Here is a 22,270-nt window from a genome sequence, read left to right on the forward strand (position 1 = left end):
GTTAACTTCACGAAAAATATTCATGTTATATTAACTAACAAAGTAAAACAAATTACACCCACTGAAAATACGTTGTTAACTTCACGAAAAATATTCATGTTATATTAACTAACAAAGTAAAACAAATTACACCCGCTGAAAATACGTTGTTAACTTCACGAAAAATATTCATGTTATATTAACTAACAAAGTAAAACAAATTACACCCACTGAAAATATGTTGTTAACTTCACGAAAAATATTCATGTTATATTAACTAACAAAGTAAAACAAATTACACCCACTGAAAATACGTTGTTAACTTCACGGAAAATATTCATGTTATATTAACTAACAAAGTAAAACAAATTACACCCGCTGAAAATACGTTAACTTCACGAACACAATAAAAATGAAGTGAATGTTCAATAATTGACGAGTAATTTTATTTTTGTGTCATTCGAGTTTTTAGTTATCACAGTAACTCATTCAAATAGCAATGAAAAATGAGAATATATTATAGAATGTAATTTCTTGTTGCCTATAAATTGTTCTCGTACATCTTAATGCGAAACTACGTGTAATTTTGAAACGTTATAGATTTGAGAAAATAACAAAGATGGTGAATTCTGGTGCTTCTTTTTCTTACAACCACCTTTCAGTTCTTTAAAAGTATAGCCACTCTTCCCTATCTATGGTCAACTTACAAAAAAGTGATAGTTTTTGTAGAGCCGAAAGGTTAGGCAAGGTTAGGTCTGAAGGTATTACGAAAAGCATTTGGAAGGTTGCCCCAATTTCACCACTCGTTTTCTGGAGCCACGGTGTAAAGCGAGGAGGGGGGGGGGAGAATTAATGACCCCAGTAGGAAGGTGGGAGAGTCACATTCTAACTGTAAAGCTTCCTCATACGTCCTGCTGTTCTCTGGTCTCCGCCAAGTATTGGTCAGTCTTCTTGTCACTATCGTGGTCAGCGAGCACTCATATAGATATATAAAAGGAAGTTTTGGTCGAAACAACGTGATTCTTCACGGACACAAAAAAAAAAGAAATCTAATAGTGAAGGTAATATTATACTGGAGAGTTTTATTTAGTTTCAATAACAAGTTGTTGTTTTATGTTTAAAAAATGTTACAATTATATGTGGTAGTTTATTACGAGAGTATCCAATATTTGGTTTTCACCTTTTGAACTGTAACAGTAGCAAAGCGTACAGAACTTGTGGCTTTAAGGAACTAACAAACAACTGAATGGCAGAATGTATGTGTTGTTACCTAATAATAGCCTGATATTGAATGGCACTGAAGAGTTAGGTTAAAGTCTCTTCAACGTACACATTTATTTTATTTTACTGAAATATTACTAGTAGTTGTGTATTGAATTTCGTCCTTCTCTGTACACCTACCAATTGTGTGTTTCCTGCTAGATTTCTAAAAGTCATGAAGCGCCTTCTAGCAACTGAGTTCCTAACCATTCTGGCGACTCTAGCGTCCACGAACTTGTCAAGACCACCCAATCAGATAGCTCGATGTAAGTACGTTTTTAAATTTAACTTTTGTTCATTAATAAGTTAAAACCCTCTAAATAAGAGTCAATCATGCAGTAAGAAAAAACGTAAGGAAGGAGGTTTTATTTGTTTAATACAATGACATTTATTTTTATGTTATGTTGTAAATTGCAACAACTTTTCAATTCTAACATATGGATGTAATAATCACGACCTGTTGACAAAACTCCTTCCCCCTTGCTTTATACGTGTCATTCCGAAACGTTCATTAAAGATATTTACAATTGTTGCCGTGGCTCTACTATTCATTATCAGACTGCGTTTTCTACCAAATGAATTAAGTGATTAAAAACGCTATTTACATCCACCAGTAACGTGAGATTCATTATATGCTACTACAATTCTGCTCTTGTCTAAAAATTATTTTTCGTGTAACCTTACAAATAACTATGTAATATCAAGTTTTGCAGTTCAAGCAAGACCCCAGCTCAGCATTACATAATATTTATATTTCATTATGTAAATTCGGTTTATATTATAGTAGTCTGTAACAGTTTAGACAGCGATAGTTACGAATATATCTAGATTAAGAAAAAGTAATTACTCACTATATTTTTTGCAATTAAACGTTATATTGGTCAGTTTTGTTTTTTAAACAACAAACGTGTTTCCGTAACGTGGCATGTGGGCTTATTTATTTTGGTGGTACACATTAAAAAACTTTTTTCTCGACCTTATAACTTACTACAACCAAGGAAAACGTGTTGGATGATTACTTATAAAAGGCTAATTCGTTAGACGTCATTGTTATGTGCACCATCACTGTACAAGCATTACTGTTTGCAACGCAGAACCCATAAACGCGTTTTGTTCTTAATATATAAGTATCGTAGTAAATAATTAAGCATTACTTTGGGTTAAAAATACAATAAAGATTTCTGTTTTGCGTCGAGAAGGGCTCGTATTTACTATAGAATATATATTGATAGATATAGAATACTAATTCTGTGATAAAAATGCCTTTTTCCGCTTTATGCGTTTAGTTAACTCGACTAAGACAGTCTTTTGAATGTCGTGAAAGGCTCGTAGTTACTATAGCATATATATTGATAGATATAGAATACTAATTCTGTGATAAAAATGCCTTTTTCCGCTTTATGCGTTTAGTTAACTCGACTAAGACAGTATTTTGATTGTCGTGAAAGGTTCGTAGTATAGAATATACAGTGGTAGATATAGTTTGTTTGTTTTTGAATTTTCGCGCAAAGCGACACGAGGACTATCTGCGCCAGCCGTCCCTAATTTAGCAGTGTAAGACTAGAGGGAAGGCAGCTAGTCATCATCACCCACCGCCAACTCTTGGTAGATATGGAACATAGATTTTATAATAAAAATGATGCCTTTTCCCTCTTTATACATTTAACTAGACCACGACACTCTTCTGAGCGTAGAAAAGGTTCGTAATAGTGGTAGATATGGAGTACAATTTCTGTTATAAAAATGCCTTTATCTTCTTTCTGTGTTTATTTAACCAGACCACGACTGCTTTTCTTTCTTTGAGTGTCGAGAGAGGCTCATATAAAATATATATAATGGTAGATAATAGAGTATAAATTGTATAATAAAAATGCCTTTATCTCTTGATGTGTTTATTTAACTAGACCATAATAGTTTTTTATGGTATATGAAAATAAAAAAGTTATATTCGTATTTTATTTGTAAATATATATCATATAATGGATCACCTAATATTTTCTTATTGTGCATCAAAGATAACACGAAGTTACAATATATAGGTTGTTTACTCGTGAAAACGGCAAAGTATAGAAGCGGAAGTAAACTCATTACCAGCGCGATTTGGCCCCAGTGTATCTAGGTCACCTGGGTTTCAGGTTTTTTCCCCCCTACTTTTGGACTTGTGGGATACATACCCAAGGCATGGATCATGAGTTCTGTAGAAAAATAGTGACAATGCAAGTTTCCGTTCAAGCTTAATCCTCAAAGGTCAAGTACAACTTTTCTCACACCTTCCCGAAGTATAGCCACTGTTGTTTTCGTCAAACTAGTTTTGTAAGTTCTTTTTTCTACTAAGAACCAAAAACTCTTCTATTGTTGGGTTAAAACAAAGACCTTGAGTTCAAGGTTAAAACTGGGTGGCAGTGAGATGAGTTAAAATATAAATACCGTTCACTTTCAGAGAACATTTTATACTGAGATAACATTAGTAAATCGTTCAGTTTCTGGTAAGTTTCACACAAGTGTAATAAAAGACTAAAAGTTTCATACTCGTATGACTTCACACAGTTTTTACAAATATTGTTATAAGCTAGATTTTGTTAGCTAGAGGGCGCATGATGCTAAGATCAAGTAAATTTGTGAGTATGTTTTGAATTTCGCGCAAAACTACACGAGGGCTATCTGCGCTAGCCGTCCCTAATTTAGCACTGAAAGACAGGGAAGGCAGCACCACACACCGCCAACTCTTGGGTTACTCAGTTATCAACGAATAGTGGGATTGACCGTGACATTATAACGCCCCACGGCTGAAAGAGCGAACATGTTTGGTGGGACGGGGATTCGATTGTGAGTCGAGCGCCCTAACCACCTGGCCATGCCGGGTCGCGTGGGAATAGGCCTAAGATATTCTAAATTGATGTAACAAAAACCTAATGACTTTGCGAAATGTTTAGAACAGTTATTAAATTTGGGTAAGCCAGTCAATAAGCGAAATACGCTTGGAGAGCGAGTCTATGAAGCATAGATAATCAGTCCCCTGAGTACCCCCCCCCCAATTACCATGTCATTGGAATGGGTGTCTCACAAATATTTCAGCTTGAGCTCCACATAAATTTGTAAGGAAGGATTTACGTCATTTTTATAACTTTCAGCGACAGTTCAATGTTGGCCTGGTGGTTAGGGTTTGTTTGTTTGTATTTTTAGAGTAAAAGCCACATAGGACTATCTGTTGTATCCACCGCAACAGATCGAACCCCAAATTTTAGAGTTATAAGTTTGAAAATGCACTGCTGTTTCACCGGGAGACAAGTGGTTTGGGTGCTCGACTCGCAATCTATGAGTCGCGGGTTCGAATCCCCGTTATCGAACATGTTCGTCCTTTCAGACATGGGGGCGTTATAAAGTGATAGTCAATCTTACTATTCATTGGTATAAGAATAACCCTCGAGTATCTTTGTGTGAAATTTAAAACAAAGAAACCAAACTCAATGTTACAGTTTTCAAGAAATATTTTAAACCTTTTTAAAAAAATATAAAAAATGCACACTTGTATTAAGCTTGAAGAATATGGTCACTTCAACAAGTTGAAGGCAGATAACTGTTCAATACAAACGCATGGCATCACAAGCTATCGTGAAATTTAGGTGTGATTAATAATAAATTGTGAGTTTTGAATTGATTTGTAATTAAAAAGTTTCACTATGTGAAAACTAAAAAACAGAGTTTATGATTTAAATATATATATACAGGGTGTCCATAAAGTCTGGAGACATAAGGAAACGTCCTAACTTTTTTATTTGTTTATGTATTATATGTATTTTGACCTACTATAAAAACTTTTGGCATCACCTTCAAAAATGTATTGACACAGGAAAAAAAACACATTGAATAATTATAGCTCCAATATACAACTTTTTAATTGCCTTATGTTTTCAGACTTTATGGACACCCTATATATTTATAATGTTTTACTCTCTATATTGGTACTGAATGGAACAGTTTTACTTTTTTACTGATAATAGAACACTTAAGACTAAAGAGTAATTCAGAAAATTAATTTGGACAGCGGGGATCAAGCGGTAACTTGTCGAGAATTTGAGCTGGAGGTTGTAGGGGGCGCTCGAAACTATCAAAACCAACAGATATTTTTATTCGAAAAAAGTAATAGACACTTTTAAATATTGTTATATTTATGTGCACCTACTCAGATGGGTTTTGAATCTATGCAAAATTTCCGTTTGTTTTTGTTTTTATTATTATTATTTTACTTTTTATTTTTATTTTAGTATCTCCTTTTGAGGGCATGACGAGAAAATATTTAGCTCGACGTCAAAAGTATTGATCGAATCTTGCGAGTTATTCTTCGACGCTACTTTTAAAGTAATATTTTACGTCAAGGTAATGTTTCTTCACGTTAAATGCAATATGTGCCTCGTATATCATGAATTTTTTCATGGCATGATTTTTCGAATTTGAGCATCGAAAATTTTGCGCCCAAAAGCGGTAACCGCTCTCCAATTTAACCTGTACTGCACCCTAAAGATTCAGGATGATGTGGTTTGATCAGATGTTTCATTTCCAGCGATCATTTATTGCTTTTAAAACAATTGCGAGCTACAAGGAATGAGTGGATGCGTTGTTGTCATCCTTAAATCCTAGTCTTGATCCTGGAGTTAACCAGACTTTTCTCTACTTAAGTTGTTTAGGTATGTGAGAAATACTTTTTCTTATATCTCCACTTTGCCTACTTGTAATGCCCATAGCAACCAACACCTCTTGTTGTATAGTTTACAAAATTTATGTAAAATAAATACAGTAACTCGCGATTCCTTTAATTCTATAACAACCGTTGTACTAAAATCTATCTAAATTTCGAAGTCAATTATCTTCCTACCAATTTTATCTCGGAAGTCAGTTGTCCTCCTACCAATTTTATCTCGGACGTCAGTTGTCTTCCTACCAATTTTATCTCGGAAGTCAATTGTCTTCCTGCCAATTTTATATCGGACGTCAATTGTCTTCCTACCAATTTTATCTCGGAAGTCAGTTGTCTTCCTGCCAATTTTATCTCGGACGTCAATTATCTTCCTATCAATTTTATCTCGGAACTCAGTTGTCTTCCTACCAATTTTATCTCGGAAGTCAGTTTACTTCTTACCTATTTTATCTGGGAAGTCAGTTATCTTTCTACCAATTTTATCTCGAAAGTCAGTTTCCTTCTTACCAATTTTATCTCGGAAGTCAGTTGTCTTCCTACCAATTTTGTCTCGGAAATCAGTTTACTTCCTACCAATTTGATAATTGGTGCAGAATATAGACGGAAGTTACGTTTTTTATTTTTTATTTTTAGCGCAAAACAACATAGCAGCCTATCTGCACTCTGTCCACTGCGGGGAATCAAACCATGGATTGTTTAGCCATGTAACTCCGGAAAGTTTCCGCTTACCCTTCTGGTGATGGACTTACTCATAGACTTACGCTAGGGGGCTTAGTCTCCTCTAAAATAAAATTTAATTCCCACAGAATTCTTTGTTCTGTCGTAAAAATAGTTACCATGTTTATCTTTGTAAAAAAAAGAAAAAAAAGATACACTTTGCATATCATATGACAAATGAGCTGTAGAATATTTTCGAAACAACATACCCCGACATTGTTTTTTAGATATTATTTCTTCTGAAAACAAATTTATCTGGTACTATTTATTAAAATAGTACTTTGGTGAGATTCACTTATGACATGAAAGTCTGAGGTTTGATTCCATGCGGTGGGCAGAACGCAAACTGCCTATTGCGTGGCTTTGCACTAAAACGACAATAAAAATATCGTTAAAATGTGGAGCCAAATTGTTAATTGAAACGCGACGCACATTTTAATGTATCATTGATGATATTTGAACATGTAACCTTAAAGTAGTAATTATAATCCCACTATAGGTGTGAATTTCCATTCTACAAGAAATAGATTAAAACTATGTCTCAAAAGTTTTTCGTACATTCCATTTTTAATCATAAGTTATTTAGAAACTGTATTTTTTTTAATTCTTTGTAATTGTACAAGGCGTTTACGTCTGTACTAGTATTATACACTATTTATGGAAACTTCGGTTTTTAAAGTAACTGATTACAATCGCGAATGGTGTCTTGGAAACAAATCGACCAAAATGTTTTGTTTAACCAACTGACAATCTCGGCAATTAAGTTAAAGTTATTGAATGTTTATATTATATTTTTAATAGATATGGCACGTTCTCAAGTTTACAAAGTAGCTTTTATTTACTTTTAGTAACTTAGCCAGGCAACATTACAACTACGTTTTGATCATGTATAGAAGTTTCTATGTCTCGTAGTTTAACTTTTATTTACTTTTAGTAACTTAGCCAGGCAACATTACAACTACGTTTTGATCATGTATAGAAGTTTCTATGTCTCGTAGTTTAACTTTTATTTACTTTTAGTAACTTTGCCAGGCAATATTACAACTACCTTTTGATCATGTATAGAAGTTTCTGTGTCTGTAGTTTAACCTTTTTTTACTTTGTTTAGGGAAAACACTGGATGTTTATAGAAAGCCGTGTGAGGACGCCACAGGCAAGGCAGGAGTGTGTGTGTTCAAATGGCACTGCACCGTCGAAAATGGTGTATTACTATCAACCTGCACCAATGGCTTTCTCTATCTTAGCTGCTGTAAACTGCCCTCAAACAAACCAACAGGAATTGGAGCATTTTCTACTGATCAGTATTATGGTGTAAAACCCGGGCCATCGCCGCCTCCCAGAAGTGTTTCAGAGTTGTCACTAGATGGCAGCACAATTCCGTTCAGGCCTACGACTACGACGCCCTCTCTCGCGACGACAAAAAAAGATTTACATGGTGCTATTTCCCTTGGTAGTTTTTCTAATATGATAAATATTATGAAACCAAAACCCACCAATACAGCCCAACATTTCACGAAGAATTCATCCCCTACAAGTACATATTTGACTACTCTGAATGCTGAATATGGAAGTACAGATCTTAATACATTACCAACACCTGACTCTATATTTGTCAAGTCATCAACAGCTGCGGATGTAACTGAAAATTTGCCAATTTTAACAGTTACTAACAATATTGTTAATGCAAAGACTGACGCGTCGAGAATTGATAATTATATCACGAAAACCACGTTAAATTCTAACTCTACCACATCACTGGATTTTACCATGCTAGAGCTCAAGACACAAGCGGGATATTTCAATATTACTAACCAAGCTGAAAATGACACGAAGGAGCAAGTGCTTGGCACAACTGAAAGCTTTATTGGTCCTACTAATACAAGCTTCGAAACCTATTTGAACTCCAATCATGCTGATAAAACAAAAGAAACTACCGACTCCGATAATGTTCATAAAACTATAATTACCACCATGTCTATAGTCCCTAATGAGAACACAACCTACCTCACAGTAACGACCCCAGAATCTTCCGACGAAACAAACTCAAGTGATCCGATCCTGCCTCTCACTGATCATAATCCAGTTTCAGGGATCAAAGACGTTCTTTCTCAGCTAGAGCTAAGCGATATATCAACCGAAATTAACACCAAACCAAGTCCTGGACATGAATTCTACCAGACGACGTCCATTACATTTAGTTCCGATATAAGAGTAACAGAAACATCATCAAATACCCCCCTCTCTGTTCCAACTGATCCCGTTCGATCTGTCATAACCATAACTGAAGAAGCAAACGTAGTAAAAGGGCCCACAACGGAAGCTACTTTAGAGTTAGAAACCGGAAACTCGGTACTGGGGAATATTTTTTCGAGTTCTAATGACACTTTCGGTGATTCTTCATCTTCTAATGCAGCTCTAAACCTAGATAATGAATCAACTATGTATACCAATACGGCAACGGTTTTAGATAAATCGGACTATGTCTCAATGAACCCTAACGATGAACACCTAACCATGACATCACTCTATACCATAAAAAGTGATAATTCTCAAGCAATAACAACTACAGAGTCCTCCCAAGTGACATCACTACCTAGTTCTACACTTTATAACGTGTTAAATGACACTTCTACATCTGTCATTGTATCAGAAGACGATATTGACAAAGTTAGCATCAAATTGTCCGGAGTTACTGACACTGTCATTGGAAGCACCAGTACTTCAATGTTTAGTGGTTCTGAGTCCACAGTCGTCGATATATTCACAAATAATAAGAATTCTTCGACCACTACAACAACGGTAATTAGTCCTTTAAGAACCAATGTGACAGACGGAACATCGCACTTCACGAATGTTGTCACACCACCACCAACAGAGAATCCCCTTAATGTAACCACGTTTACAACAACAGAGAATACCCTTAAGGCAACCCCGTTTACAACAACAGCGAACGTCCCAACAATAACAGAGTATCCTCTTAATGTAATCACGTTTACAACAACAGCGAATGTCCCAACAACAACAGAGAATCCCCTTAATGTAACCACGTTTCCAACAAAAGCGAACGTCCTAACAACAACCAGGCACAAATGGGATTACAAAAAAGGTAAGTTTAGTATGTTTATAAAACTCTGCCACTGTTTTTTTTATCTTTTTAAAATTGCATACAATGATTATTATCACTATAAACTTTAGCCAAATTAGTTCCTAAATTTTAATATATATATATATATATTAAACCACACGAAATCCGTTTAAATCGAAAACAAAAAGGTCAAAATCATCGAAGAATTTCTGTAGAAATTACTTAAAGAAAATACTTTGTTCTTAGATCCTCTTGTTGCTCACTAGATGGTGGAGGCTGGCTTTCTATACATCTTGTTGTTCACTAGATGGTGGAGGTTGGCTTCCTATACTTTCTATTACTCACTAGATGGTGGAGGTTGGCTTCCTATACTTCCTATTACTCACTAGATGGTAGAGGCTGGCTTCCTATACTTCTTGTTCCTCACTAGATGGTGGAGGCTGGCTTCCTATACTTCTTGGTGCTCATTAGATGAAGGAGGTTGGCTTCCTATACTTCCTGTTACTCACTAGATGGTGGAGTTTGGCTTCCTATACTTCCTGTTCCTCACTAAATGGTGGAGGCTGGTTTCCTATACTTTCTGTTGGCTTCCTATACTTCTTATTCCTCACTAGATGGTGGAAGTTGGCTTCCTATACTTCTTGTTCCTCACTAGATGGTGGAGGTTGGCTTCCTGTACTTCTTGTTCCTCACTAGATGGTGGAGGTTGGCTTCCTATACTTCTTGTTGCTCACTAGATAGTGGAAACTGGCTTGCTATACTTCTTGTTGCTCACTTCCATAAGTTGCCAGATTAAGCGAGAGGTGAGGCCAAGAAGAAAATCGGAAATGCTGTTTTCCTGTTGTTGGACTTGTTGAAGATTTTGTTTCTAGTCTGCAACTCACACAAGATCAAAGGCAGAGAAACCACACAGCAAACACCCGCCCCTGCGGGCCGCCACACCCCGTCCCGGGAAGAATACAATATCAGAACCATAGTTTATTATCATTTGCCATTTACAAGGAACATATAATAATTATGGATGATTTACAGTATTAACTAACTTAAGATAAACGTTAGCACTTGCGTCCAATATGGTGGATAAAAGTATAGACCACGTGACATTTAACGTCAGTACAAAACCTTTATACTTGTCCACTAGGGGTTTGTCACCTGGCCATCTAATCCGTGAGCGCATAAGTTTTCGTTAAGGTTGAAGGTTTGAATTTGTCTTTGATGTTTTATCAAAATAAACCTCAAAAAACAATCGTAGTTGGGAACTATGTTTGAAGTATGTGTTGTGGATATTGTAAAATGTTTGGTACATTTCCATAAACTATGTGTGCAGTTACTGACAATAGAAAACACACTGCATTTTTATTCGATAGTTCTTTGCTGTATCTTGCTACCTTTATGAGTAACGATAAAAACTAGTTGGTCTAAAAATATACAATTTTCTTATTGAAAAGGTGGTTTTACAATTTAAAAACAAAAATCTATTGTGGTAGTTAGTGTGAAATTTCGATTTCTCATCTAGAAGTTATTTTTTGTTTGTTACTTTATTATTAAGTATAAAGCTACATAATGGGCTGTCCGTGCTTTGCCCTCCCGTGAGTATCAAAATCCGATTGTTGGCGTTACAAGCCCTCAGACTTTCCTCCGAGTCACATGTGGACCAGCTAGTTGAGTGAGAAAGCTATTTAGTTTTCTGTTTTCTGAATCCCCCAATAGAACAGCGGTAAGTCTACGGACTTACACTGCTAAAATTCGGGGTTTGATTCCCGGTGGTGGATACAGCAAATATCCCACTGTGACTTTGCCCTAGAGTAACTAAGCAAACAAACAAAATATCTGTTTTCTGAAATATATATATAAACTCATCGTTAAATAAACACCTTAAATTTATTCTCTTGATCATTATCATTCGTAAAAAACTAATAGTTATTTTTTCCCCTTTCTTTAGACTGTGGAGTTCGATCATTGAGACCCTTCGGTAGGATTGTTGGTGGCCGTAACACCTACTTCGGGCAGTGGCCATGGCAAGTAAGTCGTCGTTGTTCTGTTAATAGTTAATGTATATAGATTGTATTTCACTCTAAAAATACAACATTTACTGACGCGCGTTCACATATTTACTCTACTAACAAACGTACCACGATAATTATTTCGTCGGTTTCGGGGAGGATGGTGAAACGGCTTGCACGAGCGTCCTGGAAATGTGCGATCAGCACAAGGTATCCGTGCAAACGTTCGACGTCACATTCACGTTCTAAAACATTGAAGTATCTACCACCATTCGTTCGGTTCTTTATTAATTTATATTCGATCTTTGGAATGTCTGTCTGAGATCCTGTTCAAAATTTCATAAAAATTGACCCTGGTCAAGACACCAGACGGACAACTCCTCTCTCTCTCTCTCTATAGAGATAGGATATCATTGTCTATGTTTGCTTGTAAACATTGTAAGTTTTGACATTGCAGGTTCTGGTGAAGGAAGCAACGTGGTTAGGACTATTTTTGAAGAACAAATGTGGAGGAGTACTTGTGAATTCTAAATACGTTTTAACAGCAGCTCACTGCCAACCACGGTAAGCGGTTTCTTTTACTTGTTCTTACGCTTATATGTCACGTGTTACAAATAACATTTACGATATAATTTGCCTCTTGTGTTTGAATTTGGGCTGGATATGGTTTAGTGGTTAGTATGTCAAGCTGTGGATTGGTTTGTTTGTTTGTTTTGAATTTCGCGCAAAGCTACACGAACGAAGGCAGTCTGTGCTAGCCGTCCCTAATTTAGCAGTGAAAGACTAGAGGGAAGGCAGCTAGTCATCACCACCCACCGCCAACTCTTGGGCTACACTTTTAGCAACGAATAGTGGGACTGACCGTCACATTATACTGCTCCTACGGCTGAAAGGGCGAGCATATTTGGTGGGACGAGGATTCGAACCCGCGACCCTCAGATTGCGAGTAAAGCGCCCTCACCACCTGCGGATTGGAAAGTCCAAGGTTCAAGCCCTCACTATTTCGCCGAACACACTCCACACTTTGAGCTGTGGGCGCGTTATAAAAGTGAGTCAATTGTGCCACTCTGTTAAGAGTTCTTATGTAATCGGCAGTGATTCTGATTGGCTACCCTTCTCTCTGCTTAGTACTTCTCAATTATAGATGGTTATGCCTAAACCTAGGGGTCGCACATGTGGTCCAAAAACTTTTAAGTTATAAATCAGTATTTTTGAGTTATTTGCTTACATTCCTATAGTTTATGTAATGATATGTGTATATATATTAAACATGCGCAGTCTATTATAAGGTACTTTTATCTCATTCCTTTGTAAAGCAGCTTCTCATAAGGTTACCACGTCACTTTACTTGTTTGTTTTAGAGCAAAGCCACATCGGGTTATCTGTTGTATTCATCGCGGGGAATTGAACACCGGGTTTTAGCGTTGTAAGTCCGTAAACTTACCGCTGATCCCCCACCAGAGCACACGTTACTCTATAACAATGAAAGAGCCCTCTAAAAAAATAAACAGTTCACGAGAAGACTATATTTACAAGAAACAAATATTAATTTTGAACCTCCTTCACCCAGGCTGTTTAACGGCGATCTTGGGGGCTACATTTAGTAGTTCAATAACCTCGATGGGTCACGCAGGTATCCCATTATGTAGATTTAAGCTAAAAAAAAGCTATAAACTTTTTACGAAGCTCACTTTCCATTTAAAATAAAGTTAACCCTAATGACGTATGTTCACAGTGTTAAAAATGTTCTTTCTTCACTGTCAGGGTATATTCTATTAGAATATTTTGACGTGAACGCCAAGAGTGTACTGGAGAGTATCTAATAATTTATTTTATACGAAATATACGAGTCACGTCAAGCGGAACTTTATTTAAATTACAGTTCTAAGTGGGATATAGTGAAGTTTTTATTTAATAACTTTTGTTACGGTTTAGTGTGCATCGTATCTATTTTTAGCGATTTCGTTTTTCCAAGGCTGTTTTTAAACCCTCATCGCGAAACACAACTTGTATTTCGTAGGTTTTTGGCATCTCTGTTAGCTGTACTGGGAGAACACGATTTCAGCGGGGGTAACGAGTCATTAAAACCTGTGGTCAAAAATGTGAAGAGAGCGATTGTCCACAGAAACTTCAATATCCAGACTTTTGAAAATGATTTGGCGTTGTTGGAGCTGGAGAGTCCAGTTCAATTTCAACCCCACATTGCCCCAATCTGTCTCCCAGAGAATGGAGAAGACTTTACAGGAAGAACAGCGTTCGTCTCCGGGTGGGGGAAGCTTTCTGAAGGTAAGCTATTGGTTAAATTCATTGTTCTGAAGATTGTAATCATATTGTAAGTTTAAGTTATAGGAATACTATCTTCATCACCCACACCAGGAAACTGACAACCTTCATCACGTGTTGCAGAAAGAAATTCTGAGTTTGTCTACAACTTAGAGATTCGTGAGTAAAAATAGGTGAAAAAGTTTGTTTTTATTAACCATAAAGCTACACAATGGGTTTTCTGTGCTGTGCCCATCACGGGTATCGAAACCCGGTTTTTAGCGTTGTAACTCCACAGACATATCGCTGTGCCACTGAGGGGGGGGGGTGATAAAATAAATTTTAAACTTCAAATTACTGATTAGTTGACTGCTTATGGGGTCCATATAGTGAGTAATTTTACTTTTTTAACTGTTACACCATTCGTTGTGTAAAGTACTGACCGAAATACTTTTTTCCCATACAAAATACATGAGACATTCCAGCAGTAATTAGTGGAATTAATTGCAATAATGATGGTATTTCTGTATTACATGTTATTTGGTGAATTATGTGTTATTAGAACCACTGTAACCAACAAAGTGATGGACTCACAAGAAACATTTAAATAAATAAATTAGAAAAAATATACTTAAAATTCCGATGGAGTCCAGATCCCATTTGTGTTTCTGGGATTAATCTTTGGTTCTATAAACTGTAATGCTAGGGTTAACTTCTTGTTCTAGGAGCTGTAATTATAGGATTAACTTTTGTTTCAGGAGCTCTAATTATATGGTTAATTGTTTTTTTCTGAGTGCTGTAATTGTTATTTGGTAAAATTTTGTCTTGTTGGTTGAATCTTTCAGCTTTTCGACACTTGGCTTTGTTTTCTCAGTAAGAGGTCTTTCCTACAGAAACAAATATCTGAAAGTCGGTAGTGCTAAAGCCACTAGTTTCAAAAGTATTAGTTTGTTTGTATTTTCGAAGGTGTTTCTTTAATTAAAGAGAATGAAACGTTTATTTACATTTTAGATGGTCCTGTGCCCCGTGTTTTGCAGTATGTGCAAGTGCCAATAGTTAGTAATAGCAAGTGCAAGCAAATGTTTCTCGATGCTGGCCATGCCAAAGAAATAAAGGACAACTTTCTTTGTGCAGGCTACGAGACCGGAGGAAGGGATTCTTGTGAAGTAAGTGTTATATGTCAGTCTCACTAGTTTTACGTATTTATCCATTCACTAATCTGAAAGATTCTGTATAGTTCAAACCATTTATATTACATTGTTTTTGAAATACTTATTACACTCAACCACTCACTTGCAGAGAGATTAATATTTTTACAAATAAATATTAAGCAACTTTTCCTATTTTATGCATATACGAAAATTTGAGGTGCGTTATATCTACTTCTTATAGCCGCCCTCTATTGGTTCATCATTAGAACTAAGCAGTTTTGTCTATAATAAAATTTAATTTATGATCGAAAAATTATTTATCATATTTTTTAGCGATAACTCAAAAAGGCAGATAATTCATTTAATTAATTTCTTTTCTTTTATTGAATGAAAATAATTTCATAACCCCAGTCAAGATGTTTTATCAATAAATCGGTGAGTGCAGTATAAGAAGAAACTTAAGAAAATATTTACAATATTAATTGATAATCAAGCGGGTTCGTTGATGAAATTTTGTTTACTGGATGATTATCATTCTTGATCTTTCTCGTTGTTTTTTGTTGTTGTTTTTTTTTTGCTGTACTGCCAAAAACAACAACAACAACAACATATAGTTGTTGTTAATATATTTCAAATAACAACTTAAATATGAAATTAATCGTAAATTCCAGTTTAACACCAGGTCAAAAACTATTTATTTACTTTTTTTCCCCACTTATGACTTTTAGGGCGATTCTGGAGGACCGTTGATGTTACAGAGAGATGATGAACGATGGGTTCTGGTTGGAACAGTTTCTCACGGTATTCAGTGTGCAGAACCCAACCTACCTGGTGTCTACATGAGAACAACAGCCTACAAATCCTGGATTGAAAGCATAATCAACACTTAAACTTCCTGAACGTTGGTTACACTGGTTTATACTGTAACGCACAAGAAAATAATTTTTTTTCAAAGAAGAATGAGTTGGCTTTCTTTTTCAGACCAGCTCATCATTGAGCAGTTTGAACGAACTCAAAAATACGAGCCGGTGAATTCGTAAAAACCACTTAACTCTAATTCAAGTTATTTCGACAGAGTTAATTCTCAGGAACTAATTTGTTTTGTGTAAAAGAACAAAAGTTTTTATTTATATCGTGCTATAGAATAGAGTCCCAGCCAATTTACAAATTCTCGGAAGTACCCAAAGAACTTATTCAAAATTATTTGTGTGAATAAAACAAAAAAAAAACAACTCAAAACTCGAATAAAATCTTTCGAATGAAATAAAGAGATTGGCAGGTATTATGTTTTGTTGTTGTTGTTGTTTGTTCGCTTATGAAACTTAAAGTGAAAATATTTAGTTTTATTCCTATTTTTATAACCTACATAGCAGCATAAGACTTGTATAAATTGCTAAGTACACAAGTTTCTTTATTGTTTTGAATTGAAAAAACAACAGAAATATCAGAATAAAGTTATTAGAAATACAAAATGTTCCAGAAATAACTTCCCTATTTGAACTTCAATAAACCATTAATATGGAAGCTGTATCCTGAACACCCTGTAAGGACTTTTTAGCGACATGATAGCATTCTCAAACTAAAAAGGTTGAACCTTAAAATCTTCTAGACTGGGAACAAGTTCAACTTGTTTTATAAACAAATAGCTACAGAGTAATGTCAATATAAACGCTTTTAAGCTGACAACATTTCCACAATTCAAACTTTTTGACTTTTCTAAACAACTTTGGCTAAAATATATTTAAGGTACTTACTTTTTTATTTGTAAACCTCAGTGAACTTATATTGTGTTTTAAACCACTTCTAAAATACCTCAAGTACAGATTTAAACAATTCCTACAAAGGAAAGTGGAACTGAGCAATAAACTTCTTAATAACACGTTCTTATCAGAGTATTTACTTGTTTATATTTACGTAAACATAAAGATGCTCTTTAGGAAGTTCACTCAGTGTTAAAACTCTAATCTGTTATAAAAAACTGATTTTTTTTGGTGTGTAAATCAGAGAGATATTACCGATTAGTCATGATTACGTTACAGTCCTGTTGATTAGACGTTGTTTTCTTCTAACTTATTGAGAACGTATTTTACAGAAAGATGTTTTACCGAGTTATTGATAGTTTATGTATTTTTGAATCTATACTTTTATGTTTAGACCATTTCTAATACCTTATAAATCACCGTCTTATACTGACCAGATTGTTATAGCTGGAAAGTGTTTGAACATTTTACTGTGAAGTTGTATGTTAAAATACGTGAATGATTCAACAAGAACAAAGTAAACCAAAAAATGTTTCGACTTCTGTTTTTGGCTGTTGTTCTTTTTTTTTCACTTTCAGAAAGTTCTGAAACCGATACAGAAAGTCCTGTTAGTCAGAAGTTGTTTCTCATCTCTTCAGAATTTCGCTTGTGGTTGTTGTATTTTACCCCAGAATGTAGCTTTGGTTGTTTTAGCTTACTCCAGAATCTAGCTTGTGGTTGTTCTATTTTACTTCAGAATCTAGCTTGTGGTTGATTTAGTTTACTCTAGAATCTAGCTTGTGGTTGTTTTTCTTTACTCCAGAATCTAGCTAGTAGTCGTTTTAGCTTACCCCAGAATCTAGCTTGTGGTTGTTTTTCTTTACTCCAGAATCTAGCTAGTAGTGTTTTAGCTTACACCAGAATCTAGCTTGTGGTTGTTTTTCTTTACTCCAGAATCTAGCTAGTAGTCGTTTTAGCTTACCCCAGAATCTAGCTTGTGGTTGTCTTAATTTACTCCAGAATCTAGCTTGTGGTTGTCTTAATTTACTCCAGAATCTAGCTTGTGGTTGTTTTAGCTTACCCCAGAATCTAGCTTGTGGTTGTTTTTCTTTACTCCAGAATCTAGCTAGTAGTCGTTTTAGCTTACCCCAGAATCTAGCTTGTGGTTGTTTTTCTTTACTCCAGAATCTAGCTAGTAGTCGTTTTAGCTTACTCCAGAATCTAGCTTGTGGTTGTCTTAATTTACTCCAGAATCTAGCTTGTGGTTGTCTTAATTTACCCCAGAATCTAGCTTGTGGTTGTAGCTTACTGGAGAAACGGAACATACGTCTCTAATTACTCCACTTGTATCGTAAGGATGGTGTGCTTTTATTTATGCTTTATTAGTGTATAACAAATAAACCATAGAACCTTACTGTATTATATTTCTAAAGTAGTCAAAAATATTTTTACTTCTGCAAACTTAGCTTCTGTTTCGTTTAATGAGAACAATTAGGTTTTTTATTGTTTTTTAAATCATATTTATGTTTTTGTTATTACATGCAGATCTACAGAATAGGCTTCTCTGCGCTGTGTCCACCACAGGGATCGAACTCCGAGTCTTAGTTTTGTCAGCCCTCGAGTTTAGCGTTGAGGCACCAGGGAGCAAATCACATTTAGGCAAAGCACAATATTTATGTCTTATTTTGAGTTGATAATACTATATTGTAGCTTACATCAATTTTAAGATGGAAGATACATATTCTTTAAAAAATACATTTCTGAAGGAAATAAACAACAACTTAACACCCCCCATTATTTCTGTTAAAGGCTTCTTAAATAAAAATGTCTAATTTTAAGATGGATTCCGCGCCTTAAATCCCTTTTATTTTGTACTTAAGATTTTTCTGATGCGAGAACTATTATTCTAGAACGTAGTGTAAGCAAATCGAACTATCTCTTCAATTAATAAAGGTCCCCTGGTGGGACAGCGGTAAGTCTTACAATGCTAAATTCAGCGGTTGGATTTTCCTCGGTGGACACAGCAGATAGCCCGATGAGGCTTTGCTATAAGAAAGCACACACTCATTTAATTATGTGTTTGTTTGGAATTAAGCACAAAGCTACACAATGGGCTATCTGTGCTCTGCACACCACAGGTATCGAAACCCGGTTTCTAGTGTTATAAGTTCGCAGACATACCACTGTACCACTGGGGGGTGGGGGCACTCAATTAATAATAATTACTTACATATGCACCGTTTTTAAATATTTTCTAATTATGCACCAAATTGTTTGTGTCTCCTAATAACATGAATCACAAAAAACGTTAACCAAAATACCATCTACATTTTTAATATAATTCCACTATTTACAGCTCGGATCCCCTGTGTATTTTACAAAGAAAATAAGTAATTTTTACCAAAATCTTCGGGTACATATGATGTAAATTTGATCCGGACTTGGACAGAACTTGAAATCATCATCACGTCAAATTAGGACAATAAAACACGCTTCACTCAACGGAATAAGTTTGACTTTTGATGCTAGAGTCAATTTAGTGCATGAAGTAATCACACTATCTACTGTTACATATAAAACTTTCCACGATACAAAAATGTTGTTGTTGTTTTTCTTGATCCTAAAAGTAGCCACTAATTCTTACCTCTTCTTAGAAACAACAACAAAAAAATGCTCTTTTGAATTTTTGAAAATATTTTAAAAGAAGACAATCCGCCAACTCGCTACCGCAACCTTTTAAATCCAGGTAATATTTCCAGCTTTCTTTGTTTATTGTTAAGCACAATGTACATTGTCCACTGCGAATATCGAAACACGATTTTTAGCGTGAAAAGCCTTCATACTTACTGTTGTGTCTCATTTAAAAAAAATGAACTGAAGAAAATGTCTCGGAATCTTGTGCTGCCATCTAGTATTAATCACCGTAAACATCTGTACGTATAGAATTATAATTCTGTATTTATCGCAAAGCTACCAAGGTCTGTTACCATCCTTAATTCTAAAATACCTACCATTCACGCTGAAGGACTGACTGACTGTCACTCTTAAAACGCACCCACATGTTTAAGTATGAGGAATATGTTGTGGTCTAGCACGGATTAGAATCCAACTTACCAGCTCCAAAATCCAGAACTTTACCACAAGAGCAGCCCGCACCCTAGAATTATAAATAATAATAATAATATGACGTATTTTTGTTTTATATCATGTACTTACTATGCTTTTGATTATCAATATTCATAGCCTTTCTTGTGGATCTGAGAAAGAATATTTGGTTATGTCTGTGGACTTATACTGCTAGAAACCGGATTTCGATACCCGTGGTGGGCAGAGCACAGATAGCCCTTTGTGTAGCTTTGTGCTTAACTTCAAACAACAACAGAATATTTTTTTTCCTTCTGGTTATTTATAGAATTATGTTTAACAAGTGCACTGCATAGGTTATGCTAAAATCCAAAAATTATCAACAGTTAGAATTTGCCACAAATTTTTCTTTTACAAAGAGATATTGAATTCCCGTAACAGATATCATGTTGTTTTATCGCAAAGCTACACATAAACTTCGAATTATAGATTTGAAAGTCTGTAAAATTACCGCTGATCCACCGGAGGAAAAGTGGTATTATTTTATACTTCAGAAAGTTATAATTAGCTAGCCTCAAATAAATCATATCTTTATGAGTTGCTTCTTACGAATAGTTGAAAGCCTTGGAGTACCGAAGCCGCTGAACCGGGTTTAACGAGAATCGAAATTATAACCATAACTTGCTATTAACTGTCATGATAAAACAAACATATTAAACACAGTTATATATTCACCACGTCTTTAAGACGTTGATGAATAGTCTAGGATCATTATTTACGAATGTTTTACACAGTTTGTTCGCAGTTAACGAGAGTAACTCGATACATGATTGGAGAGTTACCTTCACTTTAGGGAATTTTTGTTAAGTTGTTGTAATTACGTGTGCAGACTTACTTTCACATTGTCGATGTTTAATAATTGGCTAAGTAAGTTATCTAAAATCCAGTCGATCAAGATTTAATTCGGAAAGAGCGAGAAGAATTGTATTTCACTATGTTTTAACGATTGTAATGGGAACTACAGAATACAAGACATTCGAAAAATTATAAACTATAATACATAATTATCTGTCATTGTTATAACGATTTTATTTTAAGTAAAAGAAAGGTTATTATGTTTACCAACAATTTAATTATTTTATTTCATAGCATATTCACGTAATTGCATTTTTATAGGGGTTTTCAAAATTTTTAAATATTTTCCATACAAATTTCTCAAATCAGCATAAAGTATTGAAATTTTGTTTTTGTGATCTATATTTTAACTTAGACGTTTTGTAGTGTTTACTAGAGTGAGTTGTTGGTATGATGTAATGATGATGTGTTACGCCTACAAATTTCCTGAATGAAGTAAGACTAGTCGTCCATTAGTTTAGGAGTTTCTTTTGAAAATTTGTGCCGTTAGACCTACCAGTGAACTTTAACCTGTACCGAACTTTATTGAATAAATAAATAAATTCATTACTGTTTATGGGCCGGGCTTGGCCTTATTTTTACCTAATAACCCAAAAAAAATCCCACCTAACGATATACTGCTTTGTTTGTTTGCTTGTAGATAAATGCAAAGCTACACAAATGGCTACCTGTGCTGTACCCACCACTGGTATCGAAATCCGGTTTTTAGCGTTATAAGTTCGCAGACTTACCGATGTGGAGCACGGTATAACGCATTACAACAATATAATCAAACTAAGCATTGCCCAAAATCAAGAGCTTTATATCCTATTAACTGTCTAAAAATTATTTAATCGGTCCTCATCTTTTTTATATATTGTCGAGAAAAACAAATACACGTTTCAAATGTATTTATTCTGCATCACGATAGTTTTGATACTTGTTCAAACTTTCTACTTAAATATTGCATGATTCTTGGGTGCTAATGAATTGCTCCAAAATACATATAAACAAATATAACCCTGCAAATACATATAAACAAGTATAGCTCTGTAAATACATGTAAACAAATATAACCCTGTAAATACATATAAACAATATAACCCTTTCAATACATATAAACAAATGTAACCATGTAAATACATATAAACAAATATAACAATGTAAATTCATTAAACAAATGTAACCTTGTAAATACATATAAACAAATATAACCCTGTAAATACATTAAACAAATATAACCCTGTAAATACATATAAACAAGTATAACCCTGTAAATATATATGGGTAAATATAACCCTGTCAATATATATCGATAAAAATAACCCTGTCAATATATATAAACAAATATAACCCTGTAAATACATATAAACAAGTATAACCCTGTAAATATATATGGG

At 34.9% G+C, this 22,270-nt stretch overlaps 1 protein-coding gene across 1 annotated transcript in view; it reads left to right on the top strand.

Annotated features, from left to right (window-relative positions):
- The window catches only part of LOC106464858 (transmembrane protease serine 9-like), an 83,854-nt gene that overhangs the window by 33,164 nt on the left and 28,420 nt on the right, over positions 1-22,270 (top strand). The window contains 6 exon segments of the mRNA XM_022392653.1: positions 7,897-9,634; positions 11,658-11,759; positions 12,198-12,304; positions 13,761-14,026; positions 15,014-15,168; positions 15,882-16,029. Of these exon segments, the coding sequence (XP_022248361.1) occupies positions 7,897-9,634; positions 11,658-11,759; positions 12,198-12,304; positions 13,761-14,026; positions 15,014-15,168; positions 15,882-16,029 (2,516 nt within the window).

This window comes from Limulus polyphemus, unplaced genomic scaffold, assembly GCF_000517525.1.
Source record: "Limulus polyphemus unplaced genomic scaffold, Limulus_polyphemus-2.1.2 Scaffold1762, whole genome shotgun sequence".
Taxonomy (NCBI): Eukaryota; Metazoa; Arthropoda; class Merostomata; order Xiphosura; family Limulidae; genus Limulus; species Limulus polyphemus.